At 42.0% G+C, this 20581-nt stretch overlaps 1 protein-coding gene across 1 annotated transcript in view; it reads left to right on the top strand.

Annotated features, from left to right (window-relative positions):
- The first annotated feature begins 667 nt into the window (after window positions 1–667).
- Window positions 668–20581, top strand: part of ST8SIA1 (ST8 alpha-N-acetyl-neuraminide alpha-2,8-sialyltransferase 1) — a 158812-nt gene continuing 138898 nt past the window's right edge. Inside the window, exon 1 of the mRNA XM_070270042.1 lies at window positions 668–2195. Coding sequence (XP_070126143.1) covers window positions 1960–2195 — 236 coding nt within the window. The 5' untranslated portion in view covers window positions 668–1959. The remainder of the gene's footprint in view (window positions 2196–20581) is intronic.

The following is a 20581-nucleotide window of genomic DNA, read 5'->3' as shown; positions in this document are numbered from 1 at the left end:
TCCAGAACAGAAGAGGGTGGGCTGGTTACTTCGCAAGACTTCAGTGATCTTCATTTTCAAGAATCTTCATTCGGCTCCACTGGGCAAAGATATAACTCCAGGTTTCACTGTTTACTGTCTCTACTGATTTACCTAAGCAGAGGAGAATTCTGGGGCACGCTTGCCAGTGGAGGGCAGTGGGTCATTCTCCTAGGAGAGCATGGTAGTGTGTGGGAAGAATGAGATTACGGTGGTCGTTTGCTCATCTTTGGTAAACAACTTTCTATCAACTTCTCAAGTTCCACTTCTCAGTGGAGAAAGATGCTAGAGAAAGATACTAGGCCACGTAGCAGTCAGTCAGTGTCGGGTGCTCTGGGCCGCTGAGCGAACGAAACTACGGCCTTAGCTTTTTGTTTCCTGATGACTAAGCCGACCCGGTTAGTAGGCTGCCGGGCTTCTTCTTTGTCCTTGCACACTTTATGCTTGACGAGATGCTCAAGCAAATGGAATAGGCTGCCGCTAGGAGGGACCCGAGCTATGCGTCGGCCGCGAAGGCAAGCATGAAGGGCTAAGCGGCTCCCTAGGCTCCGCGGGTCCAAGAGGGTGGAGCTTTTTCAAGGTCGGCGGTGCGATCAGCCAGTCCGTGGAGCTGGAAAAACGTCTAAGAACAAACGGCCTTTTACTCTCCAAGGCGGAGGAGGCGAACGCTCCCTCAAAGCAAGGTCGCGTCCCGAAGTCTGCGTGCTTGGGCACCAGCTGCCGGCACATCTGGATGCAGTAGCGCCGCTCCCTGCAGGGCGGAGGCGAGGCGGAGAACCCCGGCGTGCACGCCCCGCCTCGTGCGCGCGCCTGCGGGTCCCTGAGCGTCGGAGAGTGTATGTGTGCCTGTGTGCGTGCACGCGCGCGCGCGCGCACGACTGTCGGCTGGAGCCGCGGCTCCAGGACCGGGTAATGGGGAGGGGGCGCAGGGAGGAGTAAATCTGCGCCGGCCTCCTGGCGACTCGCTGCGCGTTAATAAGCAAGCAGTTACAGACGAGGGGAACGGCCGCAGGGTGACAGTCCCGGCACGGCGGCTGCGTGTCACAGGGTCAGGTTATCAGCCAGTCTCTGCCACACTCGGGGATTTATATATATATATTAGGGAGGGGGCGGTATTTTTTATTGTTTGCCTCTATCTCCAAAGGACAAGGGCGGGAGAGCGGGCCGCGCGCCCCAGCCGAGCGTCGCGGCTCTGAGCGGGTCGAAGGAGGCAATTTTGCGGGTGGAGGGAGGGGAGACCTTGATTTCCACCAATCCCGGGTCGCGTGTCTGCCAAGTCCGGGGCGCAGCGGAAGGCTGCGGCGCGCCGCTGAATTAACTGATGAGAGCGAGTTCTTTTCTTCTCCGGGAGGAGTGGGGAGCGAGGGTCCCGGCAGGCGAGGCGCAGCAGCCCGGGGCAGGATAGCGGTCCCGGGCCGCCGTGGAAATTTCCAAGGACTTGGCGCGGCGCGGAGAGCGCGTCTGGGGGGTGCCTGGCGGCGCAGCAGCGCGGGAGGCGGGGAGAGGCGGCGAAGGGCGCAGGAGCATCTCTCAGAAGGGGACGCCGCGGACCAAATGTCTGGGAGCGAGCCGAGCCTCTCCCCGGACCCAGGCCGAGGGCGACGGTGATGCTGCAGAACCCTCGGGAGCGACTCGCCGCCGCCGCTGTCTCGGAGACCCCAGCGCCCGCTTTCTGCCTGGGAAGCGACCATGGCCATAGCTCGTGACTGGCCCCCCTGCCACTTCTCCTAGAAAGAAATCCTTGAAAAAGTTGCATTTAAAAAAAATCCTTGCTTTGACCTTTCGGGCCGTGGCGGCCGAAGAACTGTGCGTGCAAGTGCAAGCAAGAAAGCGAAAGGTGTGTGTGCATGGGGGGCCGGCGGTGGGGGGACTTTCCGCTGCCACTTCGCCTAGCGTTGTGCTGAGGCTCTGGCCCTCGACCCCCGGGACCCCGGGACTGCAATGAGCCCCTGCGGGCGGGCCCGGCGACACACATCCAGAGGGGCCATGGCAGTATTGGCGTGGAAGTTCCCGCGGACCCGGCTGCCGGTGGGAGCCAGTGCCCTCTGCGTCGTGGTCCTCTGTTGGCTCTACATCTTCCCTGTCTACCGGCTGCCCAACGAGAAGGAGATCGTGCAGGGGGTGCTGCAACAGGGCACAGCGTGGAGGAGGAACCAGACGGCGGTCAGAGTCTTCAGGTACTCCTGCCCTCGCGGCTCCTTCCCCCTCCTGTCCTTTCCTCGGGTTCCGCTGAGGACAGGGTCACTGGCGAGGACCACCTCGCAGAATCATCCTTTTCATCCAGTCTTTCTTGTCCTGCTCCCTTTCTTTTCCATTCCCAACTGGAGGCTAGTCAGGGACTCTTCCCCAGCCCCTTACCCCTAGATGTGCAGACACCTGCTTTGCCCGTGTAAAAGCCTGTAGGCATTTCTGCCCAAGCTTGAGTTGTGTTCAGCGATTTGCCGATAACCAGTGGGATGGAGAACCCAGGCTAACTTTGTCCTTTGCACTTAATGAGAATTTCTCTTGGGCCCTGCAGACATTTGAAGCTACAGAGAACTAGAAGCCGGTCCGAGGCGTCTTCCTGAGGTTAGATGAATGGTTGGTAACCTAAATCATTAATGAGGGAGTGATGAGTAAGTCTTGGGCAGCGAAAACATGGACACCCAGCCGCGATCCGGCTGTTTTGTGTAGTGTGCCCATAACACTAACTGGACACTGACTGATGCCCTACTAAGAGCTGGCTACTGTGTGATTTTTATGTTGGCATCTCAACAACTTTCTCATAGCAGAGTTATCCCTCTCTTTCCAACCATAAACGGAGTCTTCCGAAGGATGAGTTACTTCCCCAAGGTCATGTACCTTTGAGGTGTCAGAGCTGGAATTTTCATCACATAAAGCTTTAAAACTCCCAGCTCTTTTTCTTGGCTTAGACTGTGGATGCCTTCTGAAGGATGGGAGAGGTGCTTTAGGTAGGGACTTGAAATCAGAAAACAAACAGTAAAACCAGATTGGATAGAAGAACCCTGAGGATCACTCAGAGGTTGTAGTTTCCCTTCCTTTCTGGGAATTTCAGTATAAGTGTCTAAAAATAAGTTCTTGGCAGCAGGGGTTGTGTATAGATTGGAGGTAAGGCAGAGCTGGGCTTCCTCTCCGCTTTCCTGGGCATGTTGAGGGAAGACACAAGTGCTTCCACTGGTGCCCCTTTTGCCTTCAGTCCCTGGGGCTGAAGATGCTGCAGTGGGTCCTTCCTGTGCATTGTGATTGAAGTGGTCTGGGTGGGGAGTGCGTTCCTTTGCTCTGCATACGATCTTTCTAAGCAGTATGTGGGCAGGTGAGAGCCAACATAAACATTTTTCACCACCGTTAGTTACACATGTTCAGAAACATCTATAAATTTTTAAAAACTTTTAAAACATGTGGTTTTTCTCTCTGTCTCAGGCCTGCTCCTGGGAAGAAGGTCAAAGATAATAGCCAGTTCTTTCAAGGGAAGGCAGCTGAATTCTCCTCTAAACTGAGAGGGAAGACTTTTCTTCTCTCTCGTTTGTTTTGGAATTCTGCTATCCTGAAGTTAAAAAATAACCCTGCTGTCCTTAAAAGTATAGAAGGGCTAATTTTCTCTCACCTTCATGGTACTGATTGTTGGACTCAAAAGCGCCCCAAAAGCACAGCATCCAGCGATTCTTTTCTCTAAAGACAGAAAGTACTTTCATTTCAAGTAATATAAGGAAATGAGTGAAGAACTTCCCATTGGTTTGCAATGAAAGAGTCCATTTTTTGTGTAGGAGGAGGAATAATGAAGCTCTGTTAGAGAATAGATGTCTTTTGGAGGACATAATCGAGTGGAAAATCCTTCATATTCTGCGAAACACAGGCTGATGGTTTCTGAGATGCATTTGCCCCTTGCTGTCTGTAGCCTGGAGTAATCTTCAGTGTGTTTCGCTGTCATTTGGTTTAGTCTCTACGTGCGGAGAATTACTTATTAAGATCCGTACACTATAAAAACTGTCTACACACATATCCTGTAAAGTTAGTCCCTGTAAAACTGTGTAAGAGGCACCACTGCTTATTGAAAAGATTTGGGCTTCAGAGTAGAGTCCTGGATTTCTAGACTAAAACAGTAGAGCATCTTTGGCAAATTATGCTCTCTTTGAGTCTTAGTTTCCTTATTTATTAAAGGGGATAATAACGTCTACCTTGCAGGGTTGGTGTAAAGTTTAAATAAAAACATTGATGCCAAGTGAGTGGCACATTTATTCAGTCAATGGTGTTAATGTAATTGCTATAAATTACAATTTTCTGTATTTCTTATTACTTAGATAAGGACACCTGGCAAGCCCATGAGAATTTGGAACATCTCACCTGCCAAGTTTTTAGAGAAACATTATTGGTCCATGTCTTGTGGCCTCCCCCCTCCCCCCCCACACCCTTAAGTTAGTAAACAGGGATGAGGCGTTTTAAAGATAGTAAAAGCATCATGGTTTGTTGAGACAAAAAATCTTTTTACTCAGCATGTATAATAAAATCCATTGTTTTTTAACATCTGGATTGTTAGTTTGTGGGTAGTCTTGTATGTTTGTTAAATATTAGGTCAGCCAGAGGCCTTTATTATGTTAAGGAGACACAACTTTGGCAAAGATCTGTCTGTGTTTTCCAGTCTGAAATATCTTATGCACGAATACAAATATATGTACACAAATACACAAGACACATTTGTGTGTGTGGATAGATGCACATTTATTCATAAACCAGGTAATAATGACATGTATATGCATAACTGTATATGTATATTCATATGTACACACGTTCAAATACTTGCAATGTCAATTGACCAATATTTAATGAGTGGCTCCTGTGCCCCAGATATGAGTTCGACCCTGGGGAATAGAAGTGAACAGGACGGATAGGTTGCTGCATCTGAGACAGCTCATCTCCTACTAGGAGGCGATTGACAAAAACAGAGTAAAGAAATGCGATGATTTAAAGTACTGTTAAATGCTATGAAGACAAAAGAAAGTGTTTCAGTATGTTTATAAGGACCAAAATTTCAGATTACCTTTTGCCCTCTGTGCTTCCATTTCCTTTTGTGATTTTCTTCTTCTAGCTCAGAACTTAAGTACTGACTTCTCAGAGGGGAACCTTGGCAAGTTACATAGGAGAAGGGAGCAAGAAAGTAACAACAATGCTGCAAGAGTTTTGAACTAAATAGAAAGTTTTCCTAACAACCACATGGTAATAGAAAGGCAATTGACCCTATCATAGAAACTTAAGAATGCTTCTATGCAACTCTTGCTGCTTCTGTTTGAGTACCCAAGAAGTGGGGGAAATGCCAAACCAGAATGGCATTTGTCTCTTTCATTAGATCCTTACCTATTTCATTTGCTTCTCAGAAATAAACTTCAGTTCAGAATTTATGTGCAAGGCTCTCTTCTTGGCGCCTGATATGGTAACAACAACAAAAATAACAAACCAACAAATTATCAGGCATTTATTATCTTCCTGGCACTATGCTAAGTGCTTTAAATGTATTCTGATTTAATTCTCCTAAGAACCTTGTATAAATGGATATGTTATTATCCACATTTATAAAGATGAACATGCCCTCATCCCTGCCATTAAGGGCTTTGCTGTAACCCCATGGGACAGGCATATATGTATATAATTAACCAACTGGAAGTAGAGCCATCAAAGAGAGGCAGGTGAACATAGCAGAGTGAAAAACGTATGGATTCTGGAACTGTCAGAATATAGTTAGAATTCTTCTGCATCCATTTCTGGTCGTGTGGTCATTGATAAAGACAAGTCTCAGAGGTTCAGTTTCCTCATTTGTAAAATGAAGTTTGGAATCATTCTTTGCAAGTTTGTAGTGAAAATTACATGATAGCACATGGAAAGCGCCTAGAATGATGCTCACCACGTACTTCTATGTAATACATGGTTGTTATAAGAATAGAAACACAATCAAAGTGCTGGGGTAGTTTGAAGAACATACCATTTAATTCTGCCAGAACGAGGGAAATCAGGGAGGAGGTGGTGTTTGTGCTAAGCCTCAAAGGATGGTGAGATGGGCGAATAGTGAGAGGTGAGGGCGTGTTGCAGGCAGAAGGAACAGCCAAGGCCAAGGCAGGGAGATGTGGAAGGTGCCCGGTGTGTTTCCTGTATGGAAAGTTAGTAAGCCGCCCAAGAGAACATAGCGGAAAGGCAGGTTGGGAGGTAGGTGGAAGCCAGGTCACAATCTGTGCATGGGCTTAAGATGTGGCTCATGAGAAATGAACAAACACCAGGTATCCAGGGGTACTGGCTGTGTGTCAACTGTCAGCAGAGATGCCTTGTCACTGTTACTGGTGGATTTGGGGATGGGAATTTGAGTTAGGCCAAAGTGCTTTGAAAATCCTATCTATTCGCTGGGTGGTACCCCTTACTCTAAGCAATCATGTTCCGGTTTCCTTTCCCAAATTCTAAATGGAGCACCATTCTAAGCAGTTCTAGCTTTATGTGGCTTCTTTTCTGTCTCTATTTTTGAATCTATGGATATGGATACCAGCAGCTTCAGATATTTCCACAGCTGCCCTGGTGGCCGCAGAAGGGCAGCAGGTGGGCGGGCGAGACACAGGTGCGGTTGTCTGTGTATATGCGATGTAAGTTTTATGTCTGTGAAGTAGGGGATTTGTAGAATTCACTTTAAAAGTAGTTTAGGAAAAAGATGGTTTAATAAGTTTTGGTGCTTGAGAAAATAAGCTGCAATTATGTTGTGCATTTACACCTGTGAAAAACCTTCATTAGCAATAACCACAATAGTAAAAGTAAATCATTAACATTTATTGGACACATAAATTGTGCCAGGCTTCCTAGTGGTTCTTAGTGCTCATTATATATGTTACCCTTGTCCTCATAGCGACTTTTCATAAAATAGATATCTGTATGTTCTTTGTTTCACAGATGAGGAAATGAGGCACAGAGAGTTTTATGAACAGAATGATGGGGTTGGCTTTCCAACCCAGAGCTATTTGATTCTTGTTGTTTGTTGATTTTGTTTTTTTATTGTGGTAACATTGGTTTATAACATTATATAAATTTCAGGTGTACCATCACTACATTTCGATTTCTTTGTAGATTACATCATGTTGGTCACCCAGAGACTAATTACAATCCATCCCTACGCACATGTACCTAATCACACCTTTCACCATCCTGCCTCCCGAGCTTCCCCTCTGGTAACCACCAATCCAATCTCTGTCTCTCTGTGATTGTTTGTGGTTGTTTTTATCTTCTACTTAAGAGTGAGACCATATGGTATTTGACTTTCTCTCTCTGACTCATTTTGCTTTGCATAATACCCTCAAGGTCCCTCCGTGATGTCACAAATGACCGGATTTCATCATTTTTTATGGCTGAGTAGTATTCCATTGTGTATATCTACTACATCTTCTTTATCTATTCATCTCTTGATGGGCATCCAAGTTACTTCTAAGTCTTGGCTATTGTCAGTAATGCTGCAGTGAACATAGGGGTGCCTATGTCTATACATTCGTGTTTCATGTACTTTGGATAAATACTCAGTGGTGGAATAGCTGGATTGTATGGTAGTTCTAGTCTTAATTTTTTGAGGAATACCCATACTGTTTTCCATAGTGGCTGTACCAGTTTGCACTCCCACTAAACAGTGTATGAGAGTTCCCTTCTCTTCATATCCTCTCCAACACTTGTTGTTTCCTGTCTTGTTAATTATAGCCATTCTGATGGGAGTGAAGTGATATCTCATTGTAGTTTTGGTTTGCGTTTCACTGATAGTTAATGATGTTGAACATCTTTTCATGTACCTGTTGCCCATCTGTATATATTCTTTGGAGAAATATCTGATCAGATGTTTTGCCCATTTTTTAATTGGTTTATTAGCTTTTTGTTGTTGAGATGTATGAGTTGTGTTTTTTTTTATATTAACCCTTATCAGATATATGATTTGTAAATATCTTCTCCCAATTGTTAGGTTGTCTTTTCATTTTGTTGATGGTTTCCTTTGCTGTGCAGAAGTTTTTTGGTTGATGTACTCCCATTTATTTATTTTTTTCTTTCGTTTCCCTTGCCTGGTCACACATGGTACTTGAAAATATGCTGCTAAGACTGATGTCAAAGAGCATATGACATGTTTTCCTCTAGAAGTTTCGTGGTTTCAGATCTTACATTCAAGTCTTTAATCCATTTTGAGTTAATTTTTGTGTATGATGTAAGATAATGGTCTACTTTCATTCTTTTGTGTGTGGCTGTCCGGTTTTCCCCACACCATTTATTGAAGAGACTTCCTTTCCCAATTGTATGTTCTTGGCTCCTTTGTTGAAAATTACCTGTCCATAGATGTGTGGGTTTATTTCTGGGCTCTCAATTCTGTTCTATTCATCTGTGTGTCTGTTTTTGTGCCAGTACCATGCTGTTTTGGTTACCATAGCTTTGTAGTATATTTTGAAATCGGAGAGTATGATACCTCTAGCTTTATTCTTTTTTCTCAAGATTCCTTTGGCTATTCTGGGTCTTTTGTTGTTCCATATGAATTTTAGCATTCTTTGTTCTATTTCTGTGAAAAATGTCATTGGAACTTTGATAGGGATTGCATTGAATCTGTAGATTGCTTTAGGAAGGATGGACATTTTTACTATGTTAATTCTTCCAATTCAAGAGCACGGACTGTCTTTCCATTTCTTTATGTCTTTTTCAGTTTCTTTCAACAATGTTTTATAGTTTTCAGTGTACAGATCTTTCACCTCTTTGGTTAAGTTTACTCCTAGGTATTTTACTCTTTTTGTTGCAATTGTTAATGGGATTGTATCCTTAATTTCTCTTTCTGCTACTTCATTGTTAGTGTATAATGCAACTGATTTTTGTATGTTGATTTTGTATCCCATGACTTGACTGTATTCATTTACTGTTTCTAAAAGTTTTTTTAGTGGATTCTTTAGGGTTTTCTATATATAAAATCATGTCATCTGCAAAGAGTGACAATTTCACTTTTTCTTTTCCAATGTGGATCCATTTTATTTCTTTTTCTTGCCTGATTGCTCTGGCTAAAACTTTCAATACTATGTTAAATAAGGGTGGTGACAGTGGGCATTCTTGTCTGGTTCCTGTTCTTAGAGGGATAGCTTTCAGTTTTTTTCCATTGAGAATGATATTCTCTGTGGGTTTGTCATATATAGCCTTTATTATTTTGAGATATTTTCCTTCTATACCCATTTTATTTAGAGTTTTTATCATAAATGGATGCTGTATCTTGTCAAATGCTTCTCTGTATCTATTGAAATGATCATGTGATTTTTATTCTTCATTTTGTTAATGTGGTGTGTCACATTGATTGATTTGTGGATGTTAAACCATCCCTACCTCATTGGAATAAATACCCCTTGATCAAGATATATGATCTTTTTAATATATTGTCATATTCAATTTGCTATTATTTTGTTGAGGATTTTTGCATTGATCTTCATCAGTGATTTGGCCTGTATTTTTTTTGTGTTGTCCTTATCTGGTTTTGGTATCAGGATAATGTTGGCTTTGTAGAATGAGTTAGGAAACCTCCCCTCCTCTTCAATTTTTTGGAACAGTTTGAGAAGGATGGGTATTAAATCTTCTTTGGATGTTTGGTGGAATTCACCAGAGAAGCCGTCTAGTCCTGGATTTTTATTTTTTGGGGGATTTTTGATTACTGTTTCGATCTCTTTACTGGTGGTTGGTCTATTCAGATTCCCTACTTCTTCTTGATCCAGTTTTGGAAGGTTGTATGATCCTAAGAATGTATCCGTTTCTTCTAGATTATCTAATTTGTTGGCTTATAGCTTTTCATAGTATTCTCTTATCATCTTTTGTATTTCTGAGGTGTCCATTGTAATTTCTTCTCTTTCATTTCTGATTTTATTTATTTGAGTCTTCTCTCTTTTTTTCTTGGTTTGTCAATTTTGTTTATCTTTTCAAAGGACCAGCTCTTGGTTTCTTTAGTTTTTTCTATTTTTTTAATTCTCTATCTCATTTATTTCTGCTCTGATTTTTATTATTTCCTTCCTTCTGCTGATTTTGGCCTTTGTCGTTCTTTTCCAGTTGCTTTAGGTGTACTGTTAGATTGTTTATTTGGGATTTTTCTTCTTTGTTGAGGTGGGCCTGAATTTCTGTAAACTTCCCTCTTAAAACTGCTTTTGCTGTATCCCATAGATTTTAGCATGTCGTATTTTCATTTTCATGTGTATCCAGGTAATTTTTGATTTCTCCTTTGATTTCTTCATTGACCCAGTCATTGTTCAGTAGCATTTTATTTAATCTCCACGTTTTTGTGGCTTTTCTGATTTTCTTCCTATAGTTGATTTCTAGTTTCATATCTTTGTGGTCAGAAAAGATGCTTGGTATTATTTTGATCTTCTTACATTTATTGAACTTGTTTTGTGGGCTATATGTGATAAATCCTGGAGAATTTTCCATGTACATTTGAGAAGAATGTGTATTCTTGGTTTTTGGATGGAATGTTCTATATATAGCAACTAAGTCCATCTGGTCTAATGTGTCGTTTAAGGACAATGTTTCCTTATTGATCTTCTGTTTGGTTGATCTATCCATTGGTGTAAGTGGAGTGTTGAAGTCTCCTACTGTTGTTGTATTACTGTCTGTTTCTCCTTTTATGGCTGTCAATAATTGCTTTCTATATTTAGGTGCTCCTGTGTTGGGTGCATAGATATTTACAAGTGTTATATCCACTTGTTGGATTGTTCCCTTCATCACTATGGAGTGCCCTTCTTTGTCTCTTGTTACAGTTTTTGTTTTAAAGTCTATTTTGTCTGATATAAGTATTGCTACCCCAGCTTTCTTTTCTTTGCCATTTGCATGGAGTATCTTTCTCCATCCTTTTGCTTTCAGTTTGTGAGTGTCTTTAGGTCTGAAGTGTTTCTCTTGTATGCAGCATATATATGAATCTTGTTTTTTTATCCAATTAGCCACCCTATGCCTTTTTATTGGAGCATTTAGTCCATTGACATTTAAAGTAGTTATTGAGAAATATGTATTTATTGCCATTTTGTTACTTTTCTGGGTGTTTTAGTAGTTCTTATCTATTCCTTTCTTCTTCTCATGCTCTCTTCCCTTGTGGTTTGATGACTTTCTTTAGTAATATGTTTGATTTCTTTCCTCTTACTTATTTGTTTATTTATTATAGGTTTCTGGTTTGTGATTACCATGAGGTTCCTATATACTCTATGTATATAGCAATCTGTATTGAGTTGATAGTCTCTTTAGCTTGACTGCTTTCTAAAAGCTCTACTCTTTTACTCCTCTCCTCCCACATTTTATGTTTTTGAAATCGTATCTAATTTCTTGTTTCATGTATGTGTATCCATTATGCTCTTATCATTGAACTAGGTAATTTTAGTACTTTTGCCTTTTAACCTTCATATTATCTTCATAGGTGGTTGATCTGCTACCTTTACTATATTTTTGCCTTTACCAGTGATTTTATTGCTTTTTTTTTTTTTTTTATAATTTTCTTATCCCTATTTGTGGTCTTCTCTTTTCCACTTAAATAAGTCCCTTCAGCATTTCTTGTAGAACTGGTTTCTTGGTGATAAACTCCTTTAATTTTTACTTGTCTGGGAGGTCTTTATCTCTCCTTCCATTCTGAATGATAACCTTTCTGGATAGAGTATTCTTGGCTGTGGAGTTTTTCCTTTCAGCACTTTAAATATGTCATGCTACTCTCTTCTCACCTGTAGGGTTTCGGCTGAGAAGTCTGCTGATAGCCTTACAGGCTTTCCTTTGTATGTCACTTGTTGCTCTTCTGTTGCTGCTTTTAGGATTCTCTCTTAATCTTTAATTTTGGACATTTTAATTATAATGTGTTTTTGTGTGGGCCTCTTTGGGTTTATCTTGTTTGGTGCTCTCTATTTCCTGTACTTGGATGTCTGTTTCCTTCCTTAGGTTAGGAAAGTTTTCAGCTATTATTTCTTCAAATAGATTTTCTGCCCCTTTGTCTCTCTCTCCTCCTTCTGGGACACCTATAATATGAATGTTAGTGTGCTTGATATTATCCCAGAGTTCCCTTAGACTGTTTTCATTCTCTTTAATTCTTTTTTCTTTTATCTGTTCAACTTGGGTTATTTCCTCTAGTCTTTTGTCCAGTTCACTGAGCTGTTCTTCTGTATCATCTACTCTGCTATTGAGTCCCTCTAGTGAATTTTTCATTTCCAGTATTGTATTCTTCATTTCTGATTGGTGCTTTTTTATATTCTCCACTTCTTTGTTGATGTTCTCACTGTGTTCATCCAGTCTTCTCTCATTATCAGTGCACATCCTTATGAGTTTTTGTTTGAACTCTTTGTCAGGTAGATTGCTTATTTCTGTTTCATTTAGTTCTTTTTCTGGAGTTTTGTCCTGTTCCCTTGCTTAGAATGTATTTCTTTGTCTCCTCATTATGCCTCTTTCTCTGTGCTTATATCTGTCTATTAGGTGAGTCAGCTATGTTGGAAGTGGACTTATGTAAGAGATGCCTTTTGAGGCCCAGCAGTGTGCTTCCTTCTCATCACCAGTCCAAATGATCCAAGAGTGACCCCTGTGTGGGCTACTTGTGTCCTTCTGCTGTGGCAGGGTTGCTCTTACTGCAGGTACCCAGGGAGTCTGGTCTTTCCCTCTCTGGCTGGCTGTTTGTAAATCAGGTTTGGGGAGCCCCAGCAGAGTTGACTACAAGGTCTAATAGCACGCTCCTGTTGCAGTTTTTCTGTTAAGTGAGTAGGCCCCCAGTGTGGCTGGATGCTAGGCTCAGGGGCTTACAATTGCTGTAGGCCTCTGGCCTGCAAAGCTCTTGTCAGCTCTCTCAGGATTGCAGCTGAGTGGGGTTAGCCCAAGTCATGGGAGCACCCAACTGTTTCAGGCTTTGGAAGGTGGGGCTGATCTCCTGTGTGGCTCTTTGAGAAGCACAAGTCTTCTTCAGCTGACAAGCTCCACTGCCCACAGGGCCACATATACAGTCAATACAGTACTGCCCCATGTGTGTGCCCCGACCCCCTGAAGCTGATCTAGTTGCCCCACTGCAGAGGTCCCACACATTCCACTAACACCCCACACACTCCATCGGCTCCTTGTGCATGCCCTTCCCCACAGAGGTGGACAAACTGGCCCACTTGCAGAGGATCCAGGCATCCCACCTGTGCAGGCCCACAAGTTGCCTGAGGTCTTGCTGCTGGGTGGGGCCAGTTCCTTGGGTGGGCTGCCTGCCCTGGCTGAGCTGTATTAAATCAGTGCTCTAGTGGGTGGGGCAGTCCCTGGGCTCACAGCCCAGGGAAGACCTCCAATGGCATCTGCCAGTGTCTGTGTTAGCACACCTGTACTAGGTCACAGTAATGGTTGCTGCCAATGTCTCAGTCCCTGGAGAGATCTTACCTCTCACTGAGATGCGCCCAGAGCCTATCAGGTGAGTCCCTTTTCATCAAAGGACTGTGCATCTTTCTTTCTGGTGATTTTAGGTTGCTTTCTGAAATGGGTGAATTTGTGCATGGGCCCTTTAAGAACTGTCTTTTTTTCCCTAACGTCTAAGGGCTTTTCAGGGGATGTTCCCTGTTGTTAGTAGCCAGCAAAGCCAGATATTATGACACTCATCTTGGTTGTGCTGAGTCCAAAGGATGCTTATAGTGGTAATGCTCCCCTCTTCAGGTGTCCCACTCCTCCAGGGAAGGCTGCGTACCTTAGGATTGCTCCTGGCTGGCTATGAAGTGCCACAGCTAGAAGGTGTTTTTTTTTATCTCCAGAAAGGAATTTCTGCCTCTTCCACCTCGGTCAGCACTCACCTTGTTTCAGGAGTTGTTTCTATCCAGTTTTCAGTTCTCTCTCATGGGCAGTTGTTCTAAGAGTAGTTGTAAATTTCTTGTGTCCATGGGAGGAGGTGAATTCAGAGCCCATCTTGACACTAACCTGGAGAGCTATTTGATTCTAAGCCTTATGCTTGTTCCCTGATAGTCTTGGATAAATGAAGCATTGCTGTATATATCTCTTATGATTACTTCTCCAACATCATCTTTGATCAGTGTTTCTCCTTATGCTTTAGTAATATTGGTAAGAGTTTTAGTTCCTGAAATAAGCCAGGCTTTGTTGAAATGCTTTCAAAGCCACGTCTCCCACCCTTCACTTGGCCAATTCTTACCCATCTCTTGACAGTGCATTATAATGATTAAGAGCAAAGGTTCTGAAGTTAGCTGTGCTCAAGTCCTGATTCCACCATTTTCTGTAATCTTCAGTAAGTCAGCCTTCATCCTCCATTTCCTCATCTCTAAAATGTGGCTTCTTGTAGGTTTGTTGTGAGCATTAGAATAGATAATGCATAGAAAATGCTTAGAACTGTTTCTGGCATATAATTAGTGCTTAATCCATATTAGCTCTGCTCAAGGCAGCTTCCCTTACTCCTTCCTTCCTCTTCAGGCCATGTTAGAAGCTTCTCTCTATTTTTTTGCTACCTTGTGCATATTATTGCATTTCTTTCACTTATGCACAATATCTGCTACTATGTGTCTACTACTATTACCACAGAAGATGCTGGAACTGTAACAGTGAATGTAACAAAATTCTTGCTTTCTTGAAATTTATATGCTAATAAGGGAAGATATAATAAATCAATATACAAATATTTGGTAGTATAGGTGCGTTTTTCATGCTGTATTAAAAGTACCAGTTTATTTGTTTGCTTTTTCTGCTGACTCATTCATATTTGCATTCCCAGAGCTGAGCACAGTTCCTGGCACACTAATTTTTGTTGAGTTACTACATAAATGAACGTTTTAGAAAGATGTGGGATCACATAGTCAGTAAGTCACTCAACAAATATTTAATGAGGTCCAACATTCTGCTTGGCTGTGTGGGGATCAGAGGAATAAATGGCATCTTCTCTGTTCTCAAAGAATTCTTACTCTAGAGGAGAGTTTCCTAGCCTCAGCACTATTAACATTTTGGGTTGGATAATTCTTTGTGGTGGAGGGCTGTCCTGTACCTTGTAGAATGTTGGGCAACATCTATGACCTGTGTCGACCAGACGAAAAAAGCAGGTGTGTCTCTAGACTTAGCAAAATTTCTCCTGGGGGGCAGAATTGCCCCTGGTTGAGATCCATTGTTTTAGAGAAACAAAACCAACCAAGTTGACAGGATTTACGAAACCCAGATATTATTATGCAATTAAAAGCTAAATTTGGAAACTACAGACTATAAATGCTTCGATTACTGGAAGAGGAGTGAATGAATTGTGCTTTGATAGATGGCCGGGTCTTGGTTAGGAAAAGATAGGGAGAGGGGGATGCATTTTGGGAAGTTTACTATAAGCACAGTCTCTATTGAAAGCTTGTATGAGAGCTGGCTGAGGTTCTCAGTGGTGCCCTCTTTGGACCCTGACAACAGGAACCCATGCTCTATGTCCTATGGTCTGAGGGGGCCTCAATCTGGTCTTATCCCTCTCAATGGGACAGCGCATCCATGAAGCCTTTGTAGACACTGAAGTTCCCTACCCAAATGTCCCAAGCCCGCTTCCACAGCCTGCCTGCTTGCGTAGGGCATTCCCCCATCTCTCCTCCTGAGGGTGGCTTGCCCCACTGCTGTGTGCACTCCTAGGCCCCAGGGATGGCCAAGGAGCAGCTGTTTGTGGAAGGGAGAAGCTGCAGAAGGAACCTGGATATAGGACTGCAGGGTTCACATGTACACAAGGCAGGGGCTCTTCCTGTGTCACCATGTTCTAGTACCAAACTTCCTGGAATTTGAGGAGCCTAGATTTGAATCCGGCATTTCAGGTTCTTATGCAGTTATTTTTGTCCAGGGAAAAGGATAGGAGGCTAGAACATGTTTTTTATTGGTTTTTTGCTTTGATTATAACTTATAAATATTTAGATACTTTTGTAGTACTTGCTCCCTTGCAAATGGGGGTGGTTTTTTGTGACTGGGGAGCCTGTTAATGATCATTTTGGAGAGGCGTGTTTAGGAAGCTAATTGGATCAATTGAATAATTGTATATTTTAGTGTAGAGTTATGGCCAGTTTGTCTTTTGACAAAGTTGTGAATCATCTTAAAAGTGATGCTGAGTATGTATCATTAATGTAATTCCTTAAGACGGAGTTGATATCAATTAAAATACAGTACATTTTAGCTTTTCATTCTGTTTTGGCTCTTTTGGGAGCTGTGTGACCTTGGGCAAGCTGCTCAGCCTCTCTGTTCTTTTGTTTTGTCATATGAAAAATGGTGTAATATACTAACCTACTGCATAGGTTTATGATGATAATTAAATGAAATAATTAGTGTAGAATCCATAGCCATCCTCACCTGGTTGGTGAGATGAGAGGCTGCTTGTTCCCACCTAGAAAGGGTCTGGACTTTGGGGCCCCAGAGAATCAGGTTTTGATCCGGGTTCTGTCATTTATTAACTTGTGACCTTGAAAAATTTACTTGGCTTTCCCAAGCCTTAGCTGTAGGTGGCAGTACTTATCTTGAGAGGATTAGGTACTGAATAATAGCTAATTATTAAGCCATAATGATGAGAAAAGCTGCTTCTTGGGGCACATCCTATTACTGGTACCTTCAGTAATGGAATATATGAGAATTAAGTGTGACCTTAGGACACACCCTCTTCTTCCACAGTGTTAGTACTAAGGATGCTGTAAAATGGCCAGCAGAATTTTAAGGCACAGAGCAGAGCCATAAATCACCTATTCATTCATTCATTTGTCCACATTTACTAAATGCCTGTTATGTGTCTGTTAGGTGCTGGGGTGCAGTGATGAAAATAAGACATGGTTCCTGATTTTATAAAATTTACGGTCTAGTTTAGCATCATTAGTTAAGTCAGTAAGAAGTTGAGTAATGTGGTGTTCCAAGGGTTGTGGTTTGTCTGTTTCGGATAATTATGCTGTTTCAAAGCGATTGATTTTCTCCTTCTGTTGCACTGTCTTCCAGCTATGGCATTGTGTGAGAGGGAAGCAGCCAAGACCATAAGAGCTGTGTCACTCCTTTAATTAGGTGCCAGGAGGAAGCTGGAATGAATTCAGAGCTACGCGTTCTCCATTATTCAGGATTTAAATAAGGGAGTACACTACCAGAGATTTCCAAGTGAGGGTAATGAGAAAGGGCTCTTTTTGAACAAAGTGCTTGTTTCAATTATTGATGCAACAAATATATACATGATTTTATGTCTCCCATGCTTATTTAAAAAATTTATAGTGTTTATTATTTGTCTGACTTTGGAAGGAATAGATATAGAAGAATTTAAAATGTAGTAAAAAAAGAAAAAAAATCACTCATAATCGGCATCCCTCAGAAGTACTCACTGTGAACACTGGGTTTCTTTGGTGCACATTTGTTTGCACATGTGTGTGTTACTAAGTTGTGTGTATTTTGTATGTTTAGTTTTATATCCTCTTTTATTCACTCAATGTTAGATGTTTGACGTTTCCTCCTATAATTAAATAATTTTTAACTTTCAAGCGTGTGATAAAATGGCTTTATGATTTTCATTTTGGAAAAAAAATTATTTACCCTGAGTTTTTAAACAAAATGTTACCATATTGGAACAAATTACTTTCTTCAAAAGGATTTTTAAAAGGGATATTGAAATTTGCATATTAGCTATTTTAAAAAATTTCTTCGTATATATTTGGTAAATACCAAACTTGGGAAATCAAAAAGCCTCTTAAGAGTTCTGCTTCCTCAAAGTTGGCATTTAAATGATAAGGGCAATATTATTTTCATTTGTAAAAATGACGGACCTTTAATCACCCAGAGACAAACATTGCTAGTATTTTGGTATTGTTAAAAAACAAGGCTGGCCCAGGGGTGTAGTGGGTAAGTGCGCACGTTCCACTTCTCAGTGGCCCAGGGTTCGCCAGTTCAGATCCCGGGTGCGGACATGGCACTGCTTGGCAAGCCATGCTGTGGTAGGTGTCCCACATATAAAGTAGAGGAAGATGGGTATGGATGTTAGCTCAGGGCCAGTCTTCCTCAGCAAAAAGAGGAGGATTGGCAGTAGTTAGCTCAGGGCTAATCTTCCTCAAAAAAAAAAAAATAAAACCAGGCAAACCCCCCAAAACACACAAAATTCAACTGAGTAAATTTTAAAGATCTTATTGGCTTTATTCAACAATTCATGAATTGGGCACCATCCCACCTAGCAAATAGAAAGGAGCTCCAAAGAACTGTACAAAGTGAAAGGCTTTTATAGGCAGAAAGGAGATGAGACAAGGAAGTTATTAGCAAAGGGTAGATTGTTTCAGGCAAGGTCACCTTCCTTTGGGAGATGGTAGGGGTCTATCAGGCAGATAGTGCTGACCTGGTAATTCTAGATGGACTGCTTTGAGATTCCACTCCTGGGACAGGTTGAAACTGTGATTAAGTTAGGTATTAAGTCTAGGTTTGGTGAGTGGGCTTAGCACAAGTGACTCCATTTTGGGCCTGTTGTCTCTTTTTTAACAATTTTCCCCTTTTGATCCCACTCTCAGCTTAACTGAGGAGTGTGATCCGAATTTAAGGCATTAGTGCCACTCCCAGCTACTGCCCTAAAGTTCTCGCAGGTTTTGTTGATCCGCTATTTGGTATTCATAGGTCATGATGCTTTTTGCCAAATCTCTGTGGCATCCACAGGTCATGACTTCAGGTTCCCATTTTTTAAGTTGGTCACTCTCTTCATTCCTTTTCTGATGCTCCAGTCTTAGGGAGAGCATTTGCTTGGTGGTTAGTGGCTGTGAACATGTCTGAAACTTTTGAGAGAATACAGCGTGGCAGGGAGACGACTGTGACTGTTATAAGCAGGATAATTCCTGGTGTCTGGGGTGCACCTTGGAGACATGGTTCCCAAGACCTAAACCAATCAAAGTCAAATAAGTCAAAGAAAGACTCCATTGAAGGAGTCACTGTCTTAAGCCAAGTGGCTTGTTTATTAATCTTATGTAGCTGAGTTTCAGCTTCCCCAGAAGTGTTAATCCAGGTGTGGCAAGTGGTGTTGGCCATAGCATAGACAGCTCTTTGTTTAAGTAAGAGACAATCAAGGGCTATCCTATTATCAAGAAGAACTTTGGCCAGAGAGTCTAAGAATTTTTGCTGAGTAGCTGTTGCTTTAGCAGCATATTCTGCAATGCTTTCAACAGTTAAGGAGAAATTCCTGACCATAGCCTTATTTGTATTTACTCCTAGCCAGGTCAGTAGGAATCTGCCAAAGGGAGCTAATTTTCGAATCATGAATGCCTCCTGGCAATTCCTGTTTGAGTCTGTGGCTCAGGGCTGGAAAGGTGACAGCCATAAGGCTAGTAAAATTTAGGGGTCTGTAGACCACACAGGCAGTTTATTTTGGTTACCCTTGTCTTGTGTCCATTTCTTTGTACAGAGCCTGGATGCAGCGTTCTCAAGGTTTGGGTTGTAAACTGGAGACAGGGAAATGGACCCCCTGGGTTAGAGAGCCTGACAGTATAGAGAGGGCATTGAGTTTGTTCCAGAGAAACTGAGGCATTGGAAATCAGAGAAGTTGTTGATGAGCCGAATTATAGGGTCACCAGCATCATGGCAAATCCAATAGTCATTTGGGGGTTGGATTACCCAACTTTACAATGGCCTGAGATATGTGAACAATGGCATTATCTTTCCAGGCCAGAGCAAGGCACAAGGTGGACAAAAGAGTCATAAAGACCTTGATGGCGTAAGAATTAGGCAAAGGATGGTCAGAGAGGGAAGGAGAAGATGGAAAGAAACGTTTTTGACCTGACGTCTTGGGAGGAAGCAGTCTACCTCGATGTCGGCTCCTTCTCTTCCTAGTCAATTTGAGTCTGAGGTCTCCAGTGTTTGCACAGGGCCAGGTGTCAGGTGTGGCCTTCTTTAGTTGTGAAACGTGCACCCGAGTTTCCAACCTTGTAATTTGGCAATAGTGGTCAGTAATGAGGGGTCCTTCCCATGAGTCTCATTTTTGCGAAAACATCAGAGTAAAACAATAATTGTCTGTAAATGACAGAAGACTTAAAAATGTTCATGGTTAAAGATCTGATGAGAGTTCCTTATATTGGAATTGACAAGGAGATCTGTTTATTTCTGTGACACACAACATTTTAAGATAGTAGCTGGAATTATGACCAGTAACGTTATACCAGGACATATCAGATTTCCAGGAATTTCGCACAATTTCTGGAACACTTATAACGTATACCTATACAAATACAGCATAAAGAAGGCTTAGTATTGTTTCTTATTTGACCATGCTTCCCACATAATTTAAGATCTCAAATAAGAGTCATTTAACATTCTCTTTTTATAAGGAGAGAGAACAAATCTTTTGAGACGTTCCAGGGAACCTATGGAAAATCCCCAAATTAGTTCAAGGTCAAAAAGACTTTATTTAGAATTTGATTTTTTGAGAAGTTTGTCAAAAATATCAAAAGGCATTAAAACACTTGGTCAAATAGGATCATGGGTCACTGTGAAACAACACTTAGTTATCCATTGAACCAAACTGACGATTAAAGACTTTGCACGTAAATACAGAAAGTTAAATAGTTGTTAAAAAACAGTTCTTTTATTAGGGAAGACTCAGTTCTCTTAAGTAATCAAAGACCTGACAAAG

This window comes from Equus caballus, chromosome 6, assembly GCF_041296265.1.
Source record: "Equus caballus isolate H_3958 breed thoroughbred chromosome 6, TB-T2T, whole genome shotgun sequence".
Classification (NCBI taxonomy): Eukaryota; Metazoa; Chordata; class Mammalia; order Perissodactyla; family Equidae; genus Equus; species Equus caballus.
Note: the sequence above shows the minus strand (reverse complement) of the source record. Positions and strands in the feature narration are given on the sequence as shown.